Source organism: Ranitomeya imitator, chromosome 4 (genome assembly GCF_032444005.1).
Source record: "Ranitomeya imitator isolate aRanImi1 chromosome 4, aRanImi1.pri, whole genome shotgun sequence".
NCBI lineage: Eukaryota > Metazoa > Chordata > Amphibia > Anura > Dendrobatidae > Ranitomeya > Ranitomeya imitator.
In genome coordinates, this window is record NC_091285.1 from 553,412,613 (window position 1) to 553,430,381 (window position 17,769).

A 17,769-nucleotide genomic window follows, 5' to 3' on the forward strand; every position below is an offset into this window, starting at 1 on the left:
CAGACTTCTTTTGGAGATGAATCTTCTTCGCTTTTTCTCTCCACCCTCCACCTTACGCTCTATCCAAAACCTTCTTTCGATTTGGCATAAATTTAAAAACTCACATTTCCATGCAAGCTGTAGAAACCCTTATGGGAGAGATCTCCTTTACAACTTGGGGCAGCGGATCCACACCCATATCTTTACTTGACGACCTATTAGATCAGGGTCGTCTTCCTCCTTATAATGCCCTAATCTCCAAATTTTCCCTCTCTCCTTCATCTTTGTTTTCCTACTTCCGGCTCCGACACTTTCTTAATACAGTGACAATCCCAGTTTACGATCCCCTGGAGATTAATTTTATCGTTGCAAGCACTCTTTGGACAACCCAGTCAAGCTCGCCGTGGGATTTCTATCATTTATAAAGCTCTTCTCGCATCACGTCTCACTACTAAACTCCCTTATATGCTTAGGTGGGAGTCCAGACTTGCTTTCTCAGCTTCTTTAGAACAATGGCTGACAGCCTCGGGTCATGCTTCTCATTTTACGCGCTGCATTAACCATCTGGAGCAATCGAAAAAACTTATGTTTAACTGGTACCTAACCCCGACTCGAATTGCAAGGTTTGGTGGACCGGGATCCTCCCTCTCCCCCTTCTGTTGGAAGGGATGTTCTGATCCGGGTTCAGAAGCTCATATGTGGTGGTCCTGTCCGGGTGTGAATCAGTTCTGGACTGAGGTGAGCTCCCTTCTTTCATCTCTGACGGGGCTTCCCATGGTATTAACGCCATCTTTAGCTTTACTTGGCTTGGACCTGGAATCTTTCCTCCTCAGCTTAAGTCCTATCATAACAAACACTCTCATAGCGGCCCGTCAGACTATAGCAGCTCATTGGAAAACACCGGTTCTACCGACTCTACAAGAGACTATATCTCGTTTAAATTTACACTGCGCATATGAGATTATGCTGGCCCATGACTTGAACCAGAAAATAAAAATTCTGAACTGGTGGGACCCATGGATTTCCTCTACCTATAACACAGTTGATGTATCGCCCTGATTTTCATTATGTCTTGTTTTACGGTAAACTCTACACTTTGTAATTGGAGCTGCCATTAGTCCACTACCTATCTTATATGTGGTAAATTGTTAATCTGCATTCCTCCCCCTCCTCCCTTTTCCCATTCCCAATGGTTAAATCGTTTGTTTTCTTGGTATATTGTAATTAGTGACTATTGGTTACTTTTGTTATTGGAATTCTTTAATAAAAAAACAATTGGTTTAAAAGAGCACACAAAGTGACCTGATAGTTACTAACATAGGACGAGCTCTGAGACGTGGGAACTCTGCTGACCGCAATCCCTAATCCTATCATACCACACTAGAGGTAGCCGTGGATTGCGCCTAACGCTCCCTATGCAACTCGGCACAGCCTGAGAAAATAACTAGCCCTGAAGATAGAAAAATAAGCCTACCTTGCCTCAGAGAAATTTCCCAAAAGAAAAGGCAGCCCCCCACATATAATGACTGTGAGTTAAGATGAAAATACAAACACAGAGATGAAATAGATTTTAGCAAAGTGAGGCCCGACTTACTGAATAGACCGAGGATAGGAAAGATAGCTTTACGGTCAGCACAAAAACCTACAAACAACCACGCAGACGGGGCAAAAAGACCCTCCGTACCGACTAACGGTACGGAGGTGCTCCCTCTGTGTCTCAGAGCTTCCAGCAAGCAAGAAAAACCAATATAGCAAGCTGGACAGAAAATATAGCAAACAAAAGTAACACAAGCAAAACTTAGCTTATGCAGGGCAGACAGGCCACAAGAACGATCCAGGAGAGAGCAAGACCAATACTGGAACATTGACTGGAGGCCAGGAACAAAGAACTAGGTGGAGTTAAATAGAGCAGCACCTAACGACTTAACCTCGTCACCTGAGGAAGGAAACTCAGAAGCCGCAGCCCCACTCACATCCACCAGAGGAAGCTCATAGACAGAACCAGCCGAAGTACCACTCATGACCACAGGAGGGAGCTTGACCACAGAATTCACAACAGTACCCCCCCCTTGAGGAGGGGTCACCGAACCCTCACCAGAGCCCCCAGGCCGACCAGGATGAGCCAAATGAAAGGCACGAACCAGATCGGCAGCATGAACATCAGAGGCAAAGACCCAGGAATTATCTTCCTGACTATAACCCTTCCACTTAACCAGGTACTGGAGTTTCCGTCTCGAAATACGAGAATCCAAAATCTTCTCCACTATATACTCCAACTCCCCCTCAACCAAAACCGGGGCAGGAGGATCAACGGATGGAACCACAGGTGCCACGTATCTCCGCAACAATGACCTATGGAATACGTTATGGATGGAAAAAGAAGCTGGAAGGGTCAAACGAAAAGACACAGGATTAAGAACCTCAGAAATCCTATACGGACCAATGAAACGAGGCTTAAACTTAGGAGAGGAAACTTTCATAGGAATATAACGAGATGACAACCAAACCAAATCCCCAACACGAAGTCGGGGACCCACACAGCGCCTGCGGTTAGCGAAACGTTGAGCCTTCTCCTGAGACAATGTCAAATTGTCCACCACATGAGTCTAAATCTGCTGCAACCTATCCACCACAGTATCCACACCAGGACAGTCAGAAGACTCAACCTGCCCTGAAGAGAAATTAGGATGGAAACCAGAATTGCAGAAAAACGGCAAAACCAAAGTAGCCGAGCTGGCCCGATTATTAAGGGCGAACTCAGCCAAAGGCAAAAAGGACACCCAATCATCCTGATCGGCAGAAACAAAACATCTCAGATATGTTTCCAAGGTCTGATTGGTTCGTTCAGTCTGGCCATTTGTCTGAGGATGGAAAGCCGAGGAAAAAGACAAATCAATGCCGATCCTAGCACAAAAGGCTCGCCAAAACCTCGAAACAAACTGGGAACCTCTGTCAGAAACGATGTTCTCCGGAATGCCATGTAAACGAACCACATGCTGGAAGAACAATGGCACCAAATCAGAGGAGGAAGGCAATTTAGACAAGGGTACCAAATGGACCATCTTAGAAACGCGATCACAAACAACCCAAATGACCGACATTTTTTGAGAGACGGGGAGATCCGAAATAAAATCCATAGAGATATGTGTCCATGGCCTCTTCGGGACTGGCAAGGGCAAAAGCAACCCACTGGCACGAGAACAGCAGGGCTTAGCCCGAGCACAAATCCCACAGGACTGCACAAACTAACGCACATCCCGTGACAGAGACGGCCACCAAAAGGATCTAGCCACCAAATCTCTGGTACCAAAGATTCCAGGATGACCAGCCAACACCGAACAATGAACCTCAGAGATAACTCTACTCGTCCATTTATCAGGGACAAACAGTTTCTCCGCTGGGCAACGGTCTATCAGCCTGAAATTTTTGCAGCATCCGCCGCAAATCAGGGGAGATGGCAGACAAAATTACCCCCTCTTTGAGAATACCCGCCGCCTCAGAAACACCCGGAGAGTCGGGCACAAAACTCCTAGACAGGGCATCCGCCTTCACATTTTTAGAGCCCGGAAGGTACGAAAACACAAAGTCAAAACGGGAGAAAAACAGCGACCAACGAGCCTGTCTAGGATTCAACCGCTTGGCAGACTCGAGATAAGTCAAGTTCTTGTGATCAGTCAAGACCACCACGTGATGCTTAGCTCCCTCAAGCCAATGATGCCACTCCTCGAATGCCCACTTCATGGCCAGCAACTCTCGATTGCCAACATCATAATTACGCTCAGCAGGCGAAAACTTCCTGGAAAAGAAGGCGCATGGTTTCATCACCGAGCCATCAGAACTTCTTTGCGACAAAACATCCCCTGCTCCAATCTCAGAAGCATCAACCTCGACCTGGAACGGGAGCGAAACATCTGGCTGGCACAACACAGGGGCAGAAGAAAAACGACGCTTCAACTCTTGAAAAGCTTCCACAGCAGCAGAAGACCAATTGACCACATCAGCACCCTTCTTGGTTAAATCAGTCAACGGTTTAGCAATACTAGAAAAATTATTGATGAAGCGACGATAAAAATTACCAAAGCTCAGGAACTTTTGCAGACTCTTCAGAGATGTCGGCTGAGTCCAATCATAAATGGCCTGAACTTTAACAGGGTCCATCTCGATAGTAGAAGGGGAAAAAATGAAACCCAAAAATGAAACTTTCTGAACACCAAAGAGACACTTTGACCCCTTCACAAACAAAGGATTTGCACGCAGGACCTGGAACACCATTCTGACCTGCTTCACGTGAGACTCCCAATCATCCGAGAAGACCAAAATATCATCCAAGTATACAATCAGGAATTTATCCAGGTACTCTCGGAAGATGTCATGCATAAAGGACTGAAACACTGATGGAGCATTAGAAAGCCCGAATGGCATAACCAGGTACTCAAAATGGCCCTCGGGCATATTAAATGCTGTTTTCCATTCATCGCCCCGTTTAATACGCACAAGATTATACGCACCACGAAGATCTATCTTGGTGAACCAACTAGCCCCCTTAATCCGAGCAAACAAATCAGACAGCAGCGGCAAGGGGTACTGAAATTTGACCGTGATTTTATTTAGAAGGCGGTAATCAATACAAGGTCTCAGCGAACCATCCTTCTTGGCCACAAAAAAGAACCCTGTTCCCAATGGCGACGACGACGGGCGAATATGACCCTTCTCCAAGGATTCCTCTACGTAACTCCGCATAGCGGCGTGCTCAGGCACAGACAAATTAAACAGTCGACCTTTAGGAAACTTACTACCAGGAATCAAATCGATAGCACAATCACAATCCCTATGCGGAGGTAGGGCACTGGACTTGGGCTCATCAAATACATCCCGATAATCCAACAAGAACTCTGTGACCTTAGAAGGGGTGGATGATGAAATAGACAGAAATGGAACATCACCATGTACCCCCTGACAACCCCAGCTGGACACAGACATTGATTTCCAATCTAATACTGGGTTATGGACTTGTAGCCATGGCAACCCCAACACGACCACATCATGCAGATTATGCAACACCAAAAAGCGAATATCCTCCTGATGCGCAGGAGCCATGCACATGGTCAGCTGGGTCCAGTACTGAGGCTTATTCTTGGCCAAAGGCATAGCATCAATTCCTCTCAATGGAATAGGATACTGCAAGGGCTCCAAGAAAAACCCACAGCGCCTAGCATACTCCAAGTCCATCAAATTCAGGGCAGCGCCTGAATCCACAAATGCCATGACAGAATAGGATGACAAAGAGCAGATCAAAGTAACGGACAAAAGAAATTTCGACTGTACCGTACCAATGGTGGCAGACCTAGCGAACTGCTTAGTGCGCTTAGGACAATCGGAGATAGCATGAGTGGAATCCCCACAGTAAAAACACAGCCCATTCTGACGTCTGTGTTCTTGCCGTTCAGCTCTGGTCAAAGTCCTATCGCACTGCATAGGCTCAGGTCTATGCTCAGATAATACCGCCAAATGGTGCACAGTTTTACGCTCACGCAAGCGTCGACCGATCTGAATGGCCAAAGACATAGACTCATTCAGACCAGCAGGCATAGGAAATCCCACCATGACATCCTTAAGGGCTTCAGAGAGACCTTTTCTGAAAATTGCTGCCAGCGCACATTCATTCCATTGAGTGAGCACAGACCACTTCCTAAACTTCTGACAATATATCTCTACCTCATCCTGACCCTGACACAGAGCCAGCAAATTTTTCTCTGCCTGATCCACTGAATTAGGTTCATCATACAGCAATCCGAGCGCCAGAAAAAACGCATCAATATTACATAATGCAGGATCTCCTGGCTCAAGGGAAAATGCCCAGTCTTGAGGGTCGCCACGTAATAAAGAAATAATGATCTTAACTTGTTGAACTGGGTCACCAGAGGAGCGGGGTTTCAAGGCCAGAAACAGTTTACAATTATTCTTAAAGCTCAGAAACTTAGCTCTATCTCCAAAAAACAAATCAGGAATAGGAATTCTTGGTTCTAACATAGAATTCTGAACCACAAAGTCTTGAATATTTTGTACTCTTGCAGTGAGATGATCCACACAAGAAGACAGATCTTTAATGTCCATAACTACACCTGTGTCCTGAACCACCCAAATGTGTAGGGGAAAAGAAAGACAAAACACAGTACAGAGAAAAAAAAATGGTCTCAGAACTTCTCTTTTCCCTCTATTGAGAAGCATTAGTGCTTTGGGCCTCCAGTACTGTTATGAACAGATGATTCAGAACCACAATGGACCTAGTGGTTCTGAGCACACAAAGTGACCTGATAGTTACTAACATAGGACGAGCTCTGAGACGTGGGAACTCTGCTGACCGCAATCCCTAATCCTATCATACCACACTAGAGGTAGCCGTGGATTGCGCCTAACGCTCCCTATGCAACTCGGCACAGCCTGAGAAAATAACTAGCCCTGAAGATAGAAAAATAAGCCTACCTTGCCTCAGAGAAATTTCCCAAAAGAAAAGGCAGCCCCCCACATATAATGACTGTGAGTTAAGATGAAAATACAAACACAGAGATGAAATAGATTTTAGCAAAGTGAGGCCCGACTTACTGAATAGACCGAGGATAGGAAAGATAGCTTTGCGGTCAGCACAAAAACCTACAAACAACCACGCAGAGGGGGCAAAAAGACCCTCCGCACCGACTAACGGTACGGAGGTGCTCCCTCTGCGTCTCAGAGCTTCCAGCAAGCAAGAAAAACCAATATAGCAAGCTAGACAGAAAATATAGCAAACAAAAGTAACACAAGCAAAACTTAGCTTATGCAGGGCAGACAGGCCACAAGAACGATCCAGGAGAGAGCAAGACCAATACTGGAACATTGACTAGAGGCCAGGAACAAAGAACTAGGTGGAGTTAAATAGAGCAGCACCTAACGACTTAACCTCGTCACCTGAGGAAGGAAACTCAGAAGCTGCAGCCCCACTCACATCCACCAGAGGAAGCTCATAGACAGAACCAGTCGAAGTACCACTCATGACCACAGGAGGGAGCTTGACCACAGAATTCACAACAAAACGCATGCTTTTTTTGTGTACGCATTTGGTCGCGTTTTCAATCGCATGCATTTTTTTACTGCATGCGTTCATTTTCAAAAATGCAACTTGTAGTATTTTTGAGAGGCGTTTTTTGGACACAAAAAAACGCATGCGTTTTCATGCATTTTTGGGGGGTCAAAAACACATTGGAGTCAATGGGAACGCATGCGTTTTTTTGTGCATGCGTTTGTATGCGTTAAAAACGCAAGCGTTTTTAAAAAAAAAACATAAAAACACACTGATAAACCACCCCACACCATAAAATTGATAAAGGGATCCTACCCCTAACCCTAAACCTACCCCTAACCCTAACCCTACCCCTAACCCTAATTCTACCCCTACCCCTAACCCTAACCCTACCCCTAACCCTAACCCTACCCCTAACCCAAACCCTGCCCCTAACCCTAATCTCTTTAAGGGTAGGGGTAGGGTTAGGGGTAGGGTTAGGGTTAGGGGTAGAGTTAGGGTTAGGATCCGGTTAGGGTTAGGGGTAGGGTTAGGGTTAGGGTTAGGATCCCTTTAGGGTTAGGGTTAGGGTTAGGATCCCTACCCCTAACCCTACCCCTAACCCTAACCCTAGCTCTTTCTGTTTATAGTGGGTTTTTTACTTTATTTTGATGATTGGCAGCTGTCACACATTTGCATGCGTTTCAAAAACGCAAACGCATGAAAAAACGCATGTAAACGCGTCAAAGCGCCGCATTTTTTCACCACATGCAAAAACGCATGCGTCAAAAAAACGCAGCGTTTGCACGCGTTTACATGCGTTTTTTCACCATGCGGTTTTTTTAAAAACGCATGCGTTTTGAAACGCAAGTGTGAAACCAGCCTTACTAAGCAGTATTCACGGACAGTTCAAATAGCAATTGTTCATCCACAAGACTATAGCAAAACAAATACTTTTTAGATTTTGATGAATAAAGTACAAATTTTGTATAGTAACAATAAAGAGAATCATCCCTATACTATGATGGCGGCATGTGGGAATTATCGTAGCAAACTAACCAGTATATGATGCCTGGGACTTCACATTTAGCGTATTCATCAAGTATTGTTATTTTAGTTGCACTGTGGAATTAATGGCGCTAAATAAGCGAGTACAAAAAAATATTGTATTTTTCAGACTATAAGACGCACTGGATCATAAGACGCACCTAGGTTTTAGAGGAGGAAATTAGAAAAAAATTTGAAGCAAAACATGTGGTCAATTCTGTACTTAATATCCCCTATCCTGGCATATATGGTCCCTCATACTCATCCTAGTCTGTATGGCCCCCTAATCCCTGTCCTGGTATACATGGCCCCCTCATCCCTACCCTGGTATGCATGGCTCCCTCATTTCTGCCCTGGAATGCATAGCCCCCTCATCCCTACCCTTTTATGCATGGCACCCTCATCCCTATCCTGGTATGCATGGCCCCCTCATCTTCATCCTGGTATGCAGATGGCAATAAGGTACACACATCAAAGAAGAATAACCAAGGAAATATGCATGCAAAGTTACAGAAATAGATATATGTTATCTTGGTATGCATGGCCCCTCTCATCCCCATCCAGGTATGCATGGCCTCTTCATCACTAGCCTGGTAGGCATGGCTCCCTCATCCCTTTTTCTGGTAGGAATGGTCCCCCTCATTATAGCCCCATCCTTATCCTGGTATGATGGGCCCCCATTCCCATCCTGGTATGCATGGCCCCATCCTCATCCTGGTATGCATGGCCCCAGCCTCATCCTGGTATTTTTGGCCTCCATCCCCATCCTGGCATGCATAGCTCCATCCCTATCCTGGTATGATTGACCCCCATCCCAGTTCTGGGATGCATGGCCCAATCCTTATCTTGGTATGACTAGCCTCCATCCCCATCCTGATATGCAGGTCCCCATCAGAAAAACATTAAAAACTTTGCACATACCTTCCTGCGTTCCCTCGCAGTGTCTTGTTCTGATGGCAGCAGCTGCTTTATGCTTGTAAGCAGCGCATAGTAGTGACATCATGCGCTGCTAACAAGCCGTGGACAGCTTTCGCAATACTCACTGCTCTGCACGCTGGGACTGTGTGCATGCAGGGCAATGAGCATTCATTGCTCTTTAGTAGCGAGCATATTGTCAGCCGCAGCCTTTTGCTACCTGCAGCTGCCGGGCTTTCATGTGTCCCCGCTACTAAAGAGAATTAATATTCACTCCATTCCACGTAGCGGGGACACGTGAATGCCTGGCAGCCACAGGAAGTCGGCAGCTGCAGCTGGCACTGTGCACGATACTAAAGAGCAATGAATACTCACTGCCCTCCACACACATAGTCCCGTCGTGCAGAGCAGTGAGTATTCCATCAGCTTGTAAGCAGCACATGGTATCCCTGCTATGCGGTGCTTACAAGAATAAAGCAGCTGCTGGCATCGGAACAAGATGCTGCGAGGGAGCGCAGGAAGGTAACTGTAATGGGGTTTTTTATGTTCTTCTGACGGGGCCATGCATACCAGGATGGAGATGGGGGCAAACCAATCATTTCAGGATAAGGATGGGGTCATGCATGCCAGGATGAGGATAGGGACAATCATATAGGATAAGTATGGGGCCATGCATACCAGGAACGGGGATGGGGGCCAATCATGCCAGGATAAGGATGGGGCCATGCATACTAAGAACGGGGATGGGGGCCAGTTATGCCAGGATAAGGATAGGGCCATGCATACCAGGAACGGGGATGGGAGCCAATCATGCCAGGATAAGGATGGGGCCATGCATACCAGGAACGGGGATGGGGGCCAATCATGTCAGGATAAGGATGGGGCCATGCATACCAAGAACGGGGATGGGGACCAATTATGCCATTATAAGGATGGGGCCATGCATACCAAGAATGGGGATGGGGGCCAATTATGCCAGGATAAGGATGGGGCCATGCATACCAGGAACGGGGATGGGAGCCAATCATGCCAGGATAAGGATGGGGCCATGCATACCAGGACGGCGATGGGAGCATGCACAGCAGGATGCTATTAAAGAGAAATTAATATTCATTGACCACCATGCCAAAGAGGGGGAGCAGTGACTATTCATTTCTCTTTAGCAGCGGGGTCAGAAGTTAGCCGCAGCAACCAGCTTCTGCCTCCTGTGACCTGCTGCTTCACATGTGCCGCTCCACCACCTCCCCACCACAGCCAGAGCAGGTAAATCCGGACTATAAGACGCACCCCCCATTTTCCTCCACATATTTGGAGGAAAAAGTGTGTCTTATAGTTAGAAAAATACGGTAAATATTGTTATTTTAAGAGCTTATTACAATCTTGACAAAGTTATCATCTATCCCCACGATCCCCATAACTGGTCTCTGAAATGCATCATTAGAATGGAGAATTGGCTGCGTATGTGCACCATGTCCTATTCATTGTCCAAGAGACTTCCTGAATACTGAATTGAGAATAACCTTTTAGTAATGTTACTGTATGGTTGCCTGAATAATTAAAGTAAGTTATTCATAAAATGCAGTAATGGACTGCGTAGTCTTGTATAATGAACACAAAACAGTTACACAATATTGTCTTTTGTCTCTTCCAGGTATTGGTTGACCAATAAAGTGCATATAAAAAGACCTACTACAGGAATCCTCATGTACACACTGGCTACGCGTTTCTGTAACAGAATTGACTTGTACGGCTTCTGGCCATTTTCCCGAGATCTCCACCAGAACCCTGTGAAATACCACTACTATGACAGCCTTAAATATGGATACACATCGCAGGCTGGACCACATGCAATGCCCATGGAATTTAAGGCCTTGAAAAATCTACATTTACAAGGAGCTCTGAAACTTACAGTGGGTAAATGCGAATCAGGGACATAGCATCTTATGCAGTGCTTTCTTCGCAAAATACAAAAGCAGTTGGACAATGATAGGAGGGCTTCAGTGACAATTGTCAAGATTTTATTGAGTTGTAAAAGTATTGTTGGCTTTAAGTATGAATACAGAAGGGAATGATCCTTCAGTGAGCTCAATTGTGTAGGACAACTAGACACTTCTAGCTCAAAATTTGTGCCACAGAATGGTGGAGCGCACAGTTTGCGCTGATATTTGCCTTCTTACAGTGAAAAAGTAGTACTAGTAATACAACGCAAACCCAATCTTATAGGAGGATGAATATGGTGCTATCAATATACATGAAGATTGTCTGTAATTATTATTTACTTCTTCCTTCTAAAATTTTTGGAAACACTTTGATGGTTTTTCTGGACCGAGAAAATGGCACTTGCTTCTTGCAAGTGTAAGCAAACTGCAGCATTGATATTGCTGTTAATTAGATATACAGTGCTAATAATGTTCTGAGATAATCATTCACGTCCGTGCAAAGAAATATGAGCCTCTGATGTTTCTAGTACTGCTTTCAGCAAGTGCTGATTTGTGCCTATAACTACAATTCAACTGTTTGTATTAAAAAAATAGATGTGCAATGACATTATTTGCATTTGGGGTAGACATTCTACAGACTTTATATAATGCATATATAACTGTATTTAAAAGTGTACAAAAAAGGATGATGTTCACCAGTCAGGAAATAGCACATTCTACTGTAATTGTCATATTGTTCTTTAAAAGCTGGGTGACCGCCAATAGTCCTGTGAGGTCTGAGTATTTTTCTTAGAATACATTATTCTGGTAGTAAAATTTCGGGGTCGTTTAGGAGTTGAACCTTCTTAAGATCTAAATGTAATACCGTTACTGATACCTAAACCAGTCCAAGTGTTCCGTGTTTGGGGTCCCGTGTAGCCAAATGAAGTATAAATTATAATGTCATTAACAATATTGACTTTGTAAAATTCTGTTATACGTTCTGCTTTTTTGTCTTCAATGGTCATTGAACATGGCTAGTTACGTCAATGATCTGGATCTGTCTGTTATTTTATTGTAAAGATGGGTAGAAAGGGGTGTGCTGTGATATGTGTGATCCAAGGTTATTTGTGGTCAATACTGTCAACGTTTCTAGGAAAGTAAAGCAAAGGCACTGGCATCGTATCTTCTGCAGAACCTCCTAGGCCAAGAGACTCTCTCGTCAGTGGAGCAACAGCTTTAAGAATGCTTTTGCTAATAGAAATTTCACAACTTTTCAAAGAAATGGCAACAAGACGCTCGTTTACTCTCAGGATTTCATCTGTTTTGTTAACACAGTTCTTACATCATTATGAGTGCAATGGAAATATGTCTTAATTCCTGAAAAACAAATCAAGAAGAAAGGTGTCATCAGAAGTGTTTTCAGGTACATGTTACAAGCTATTCCACCTCATAAAGAGCATCAGGAAATGTTCTGTTCTGCTAAGTATTACGTGTAAAAGTATTATAATAATTTCTGACACAAGAACTGCAGAGTGGACCTCATTTTGGTTTTGTAGGATCTGGAACCATATACGTTGTTAGCCATGGATGGATTCATCAATAAATAAATTTAAAGACAGCAATTTTAAGACATCTCATTCTTCGTCAAACAAGCACTTTTTATCTTGCCTTAATATCAGCTGCACATCATTATTAATAATAATTTTTATTTCTATAGCGCCAACATATTCTGCAGCACTTTTCAATTCAGAGTGTACTTATGCAAACAAGATAAGACATTACAGAGTAACACATAGTTCAACGCATGTCAAGAGTGATGTTCAAGCTTGTCATTTCTGAGGAAATAAGCGTAACAAAATAAAAAAATAAAGTACATGTCATGTAAGGTCCAGACATCAGTACAAGGCCGGGGTCACACTAAACGTATGGAAAATCGGTCTGAGTCTCCCTGCTTAGTGTCCCATGAGTGTTCTCCGTGTGGTCATCCATGTGTAATGCATTTGCAATGCGATGATGCAATTGTCTCGCACCCATGTATCCGTATAACATCCGTATGATATGCGTATGGCTTTACATTTCTCACTGCTTTACCCCATTGAATTCTATAGCTCAATGGGCTGAAATGAGGAAAATGGTTGCGCATTTCTCGCAAGCTACACTGAAGGTTAGTGTGGTGTCCGATTTTTTTCTCACATCAATAGACTTGCATTGGTGAGACTCAGGCGATATATGCACACAATGGCAGTTAACTGCGATTTCACTCGCACGCTGAATACACCTGAGAAAAAAAAATGATGATGGGAGCTGCCCCAAAGATTAACAGTGGTCCGAGTGCTATACGATGTTTTCTCACGTAGCACTCATCCGTATTCTATGCTAGTGGGAAAAAAACAAGGCAATATTACAAGGACTAAAAAAAGAAAAACATGCAAGGCAGAGAGCTATCAGAAATATGGCTTTATTAAAGGGAATGCCAATAATTACACAATCATAAAAAATACAAATAAAAACAGAAAAAACCACATCCGCATAGCACAGGATTACAGAGCTGTATATATATACAAGCAATATGGCCCCCACAATATCAGGAAATTAACAGATTGTGCACCAAACAATATAACATGTAGGAATAAAAGAGAAAAAAGAAAGGAAAAGGAGGGGAATATTTTCCCAGTGTAAATATATAAAAAATATTAAAATTGTATATATATTGTTGCTATATGTGTAGTAAATATAATATAAAATCTCAGTGCAAAATATCAAATATAAATAGTCACCTGACTAAAAATCCCCATATAACTATAATATGTATATAGCTATCTGTTAAACAAAGGTGGTGAGAAAAAAATCCCAAAGGGTTAATAAAACGGGGGGTTAGAAAAACCCACTAATATAGCCACTAGAACTTTAAAAAGTGCAAGAAATGTTTAAAGTGAAAATGTACCCACACAATCCAAATCATTCAGGTGTCTTCCTACAGGCTACACAGGCTTACTGGTAACGCCTGTCTAAAGGTGCATAGTAAAAAGTGCAGCTGTGCAATCCAAATTGTAAAATTCTCTCTATCTGGGGGGGCTCTCTCCTGTGCCAGCGTGTACCCGACGCGCGTTTCGGTCTTCAACCTTCGTCCACCCCCTGACGAAGGTTGAAGACATTACTGAAATCAATGCATCTTCAGGAGCTGAGAATCTGCCTGGCAGTTTTAGTCATTAGACTATCAAATTCTTCTTTTTTTCTCATTAATTTTGATTGTTGAAGGCAAAACAAAGACATTCATTATTGAGCTTTGAAGCTGCTTGAACACCACTAACTCAATCAACCCATGCAGAAAGAGCATTCATTCCAGTCGGAGAAGACTATTGCCTATTAGTTGTTGAGAGGCTAATATCCCACAGCTCTTTATAATTCCTTTAAACCTCCAAGCTGATACATCTCTTATATTTTATTATTTATTTTAAGCATTTCAAGTTATTCACAGGTTACAAAAACAGTCATTAACGTTCAATAGTGCCATTTACACAGTTGTACCACGCACCATTTATTTGAAGTCAGTGACTGGGTAAGAAGCTTTGCATTCTCGCCCACTAATCAAGCCTTTGGTTCTAATGTCTTTGTGCTTGAATGAATTGCTGCCTGAATTAGAGTGCTTCAACGTTCTGAATTGATTCATCACGACAAGACATCTTGTGTGTTTGGACAAATATATGTAGGGCTGTGAAGAAGTCCTCTCAAGAAGAAGTGCTATTGAAGGACTCCACATCATACAGAAAACCTGAGCTCAGCAAAAGAGCTAGTTTTGCACTAGTGCAAAGTACCAACCATACAAATATCAGCAATCTGAATTATCTGTCCAGGAGTGTGTTTTTAATTTGGTATCTTTACACTGGCAATGTTATTCTGAAAAACATTAGATCATGAAAGAGCACTGCATACGTACAAATTGAGAATTATGCTTCAAGTGACGGTTTGTTTATAGTGAATGGTGAAGCGACAGGCAGACATTTTGGCCAATTAATGGCCTTGATCACATAGTCGCAGAGTAAAGGGAAACATGTAGCACTCTGTTCCCAATGCTTATTAGGATGTGTTTCATATAGACCAATATGGTATTTGGCAGTTGCTTGTTCGTTGGTGGCACAGTTGTAGATGCTGACACTTCAGTGTCTAGGCGTGGAATGGCCATGATCTACTGTCTATGGGACCATTGGCTCCTTTCACTAGCACCGTCTGACTCATCTTAGTTGAGAGAACTCCAAATAAACGATGATCAGAAGGCAATAATACTTGTACAAAAACATAATTTTATTGAAAAAATACATTTAAAAACCATACTGCCAATATTAGGGAAGTAGAACATCCGACAAATCTCACACCATCACTTAGTGTTGATGCACCGCCACAGTGTCATACAGCAGACAGCTTACTCCCCTATTGGGTATTAGTGAAGAGGGGTATTAATTACAATAAATAGATAAAACAAATGCATGTATATATACACATTATTTCACCCTCTATACCACCACTATAAATCAGTCATGACCAACTCTCCATAGCGTAACCCCCCATCAAGACACCCCCCATTAATTTCTAAAGCAATGCTGGCAGCACTCATATATCTATTTTGAAAAGATACAATCTGGATATGATACTAAACATGTGCATTCAACTTCTTTGGTCAACCATGGCAAGGCCAGTTCTAAGTGGAACCTGTCTTATTAAACCATTGTATGATCTTGGCCACCATGCTGCAGCTCAGTTTAAGGGTGTTGACAATCTTCTTATAGACTACGTCATCTTTATGTACAGCAACAATTCTTTTTTTCAGTTCCTCAGAAAGTTCTTTGCCATGAGGTGTCATGTTGAAATTCCAGTGACCAGTAGGAGAGAGTGTGTTATGCCTGTGTTGTCAGGTGACCCGGGACCAGGGGCTCCTTTCCTGTCCCTAATGCTACAGGGTGCTCTAGCTTGCCCTGTTGTCCGAGGTACTACTGAAGATGAAGATTCTGGGGCCATGTACCTTGCCTTATCTCCTGAATGTGCTCTCTGTCTGTACTCTTCCCCACCCAGGGAAGAGAGGAGTTGCAGTGCACTGTAGTACACCAACCAGACAAACAAGGTAACACGAACAGGGAAAATGGAAAATACCAGGCATACAAAAATACACACACATATAACAGAGGAATGCACCAGAGAGTGGAAGATGTGGAAAAATCAAAGTGGGAAACAAAGGGAATTATCACTGTCACTAAACCAAACAACAGTCACAAATAAATCCACCGAACACCTACTCTTATAACCATCAACTACTACCCTAACCATGCAGCATAAGATATCTCTCACAATGTGTGTCAGTCAGATTATATAGGGGATAGAAGTGGCTAACTGTGCTCAGCTTAGAGCCCTATCTGCCAGAATTCTCAATATAGCAGATTAACCTTTATACTGCCAAAATAAATTTACACTGTTCAAAAAGAAGATTAAATGTACCATCACACTAAAGCGACGCTGCAGCGATACCGACAACGATCCGGATCGCTGCAGCGTCGTTGTTTGGTCGCTGGAGAGCTGTCACACAGACAGCTCTCCAGCGACCAACGATGCCGGTAACCAGGGTAAACATCGGGTTACTAAGCGCAGGGCCGCGCTTAGTAACCCGATGTTTACCCTGGTTACCATCGTTAAAGTAAAAAAAACAACCACTACATACTTACCTACCGCTGTCTGTCCCCGGCGCTCTGCTTCTCTGCTCTGGCTGTGAGCGCCGGTCAGCCGGAAAGCAGAGCGGTGACGTCACCGCTCTGCTTTCCGGCCGCTGTGCTTACAGCCAGTACAGGAGGAGTGCAGAGAAGCAGAGCGCCGGGGACATACAGCGGTAGGTAAGTATGTAGTGGTTGTTTTTTTTACTTTAACGATGGTAACCAGGGTAAACATCGGGTTACTAAGCGCAGCCCTGCGCTTAGTAACCCGATGTTTACCCTGGTTACCAGCGAAGACATCGCTGAATCGGCGTCACACACGCCGATTCAGCGATGTCAGCGGGAGATCCAGCGACGAAATAAAGTTCTGGACTTTCTTCCCCGACCAGCGACATCACAGCAGGGGCCTGATCGCTGCTGCCTGTCACACTGGACGATATCGCTAGCCAGGACGCTGCAACGTCACGGATCGCTAGTGATATCGTCTAGTGTAACGATACCTTAAGTGCTTCCATTCAGAGCAAGATTAACAACAATCAGTTGCTGTCATCTTGCTCTACTCTGTCGTGGTAACAATGGCACCAAATTGTACAAACTTTTACTCCCCATTAACACCTGAGCCATTGTAAGGGTACCGTCACACAGTGCAATTTTCATTGCTACGACGGTACGATCCGTGACGCTCCAGCGTCATAACAATATCGCTCCAGCGTCGTAGACTGCTGTCACACTTTGCAATCTACGATGCTGGAGCGATAATTTCATGACGTATGTGCGATGTAGAAGCCGTTGGTTACTATGCGCACATCGTATACGATATATGTTACACCATGCAATCATGCCACCACAGCGGGACACTAGACGACGAAAGAAAGTTTCAAACGATCTGCTACGACGTACGATTCTCAGCGGGGTCCCTGATCGCAGGAGCATGTCAGACACTGCGATCTCGTAACTATATCGCTCGAACGTCACGAATCGTGCCGTCGTAGCGATCAAAATTGCACTGTGTGACGGTACCCTAAGTCTAATGAGTAACATGACACTGGTGTTGTAACGTGGTTAGTTGGGCAAAATTGAAACATCACATGGCCATAAGTATTCAGACTTTTTGCTCAGACACATATTTAAGTCACATGCTCTCCATTTCCTTGTGATCCTCCTTGAAATGGTT

The 17,769-nt window shown here is 43.9% G+C and overlaps 1 protein-coding gene across 1 annotated transcript in view; it reads left to right on the forward strand.

Moving 5' to 3' along the window:
• Window positions 1-12,517, forward strand: part of ST8SIA2 (ST8 alpha-N-acetyl-neuraminide alpha-2,8-sialyltransferase 2) — a 553,812-nt gene extending 541,295 nt beyond the window's left edge. The window contains exon 6 of the mRNA XM_069766262.1: window positions 10,629-12,517. Within this exon, the coding sequence (XP_069622363.1) occupies window positions 10,629-10,914 (286 nt within the window). The 3' untranslated portion in view covers window positions 10,915-12,517. The remainder of the gene's footprint in view (window positions 1-10,628) is intronic.
• The last annotated feature ends 5,252 nt before the right edge of the window (window positions 12,518-17,769 follow it).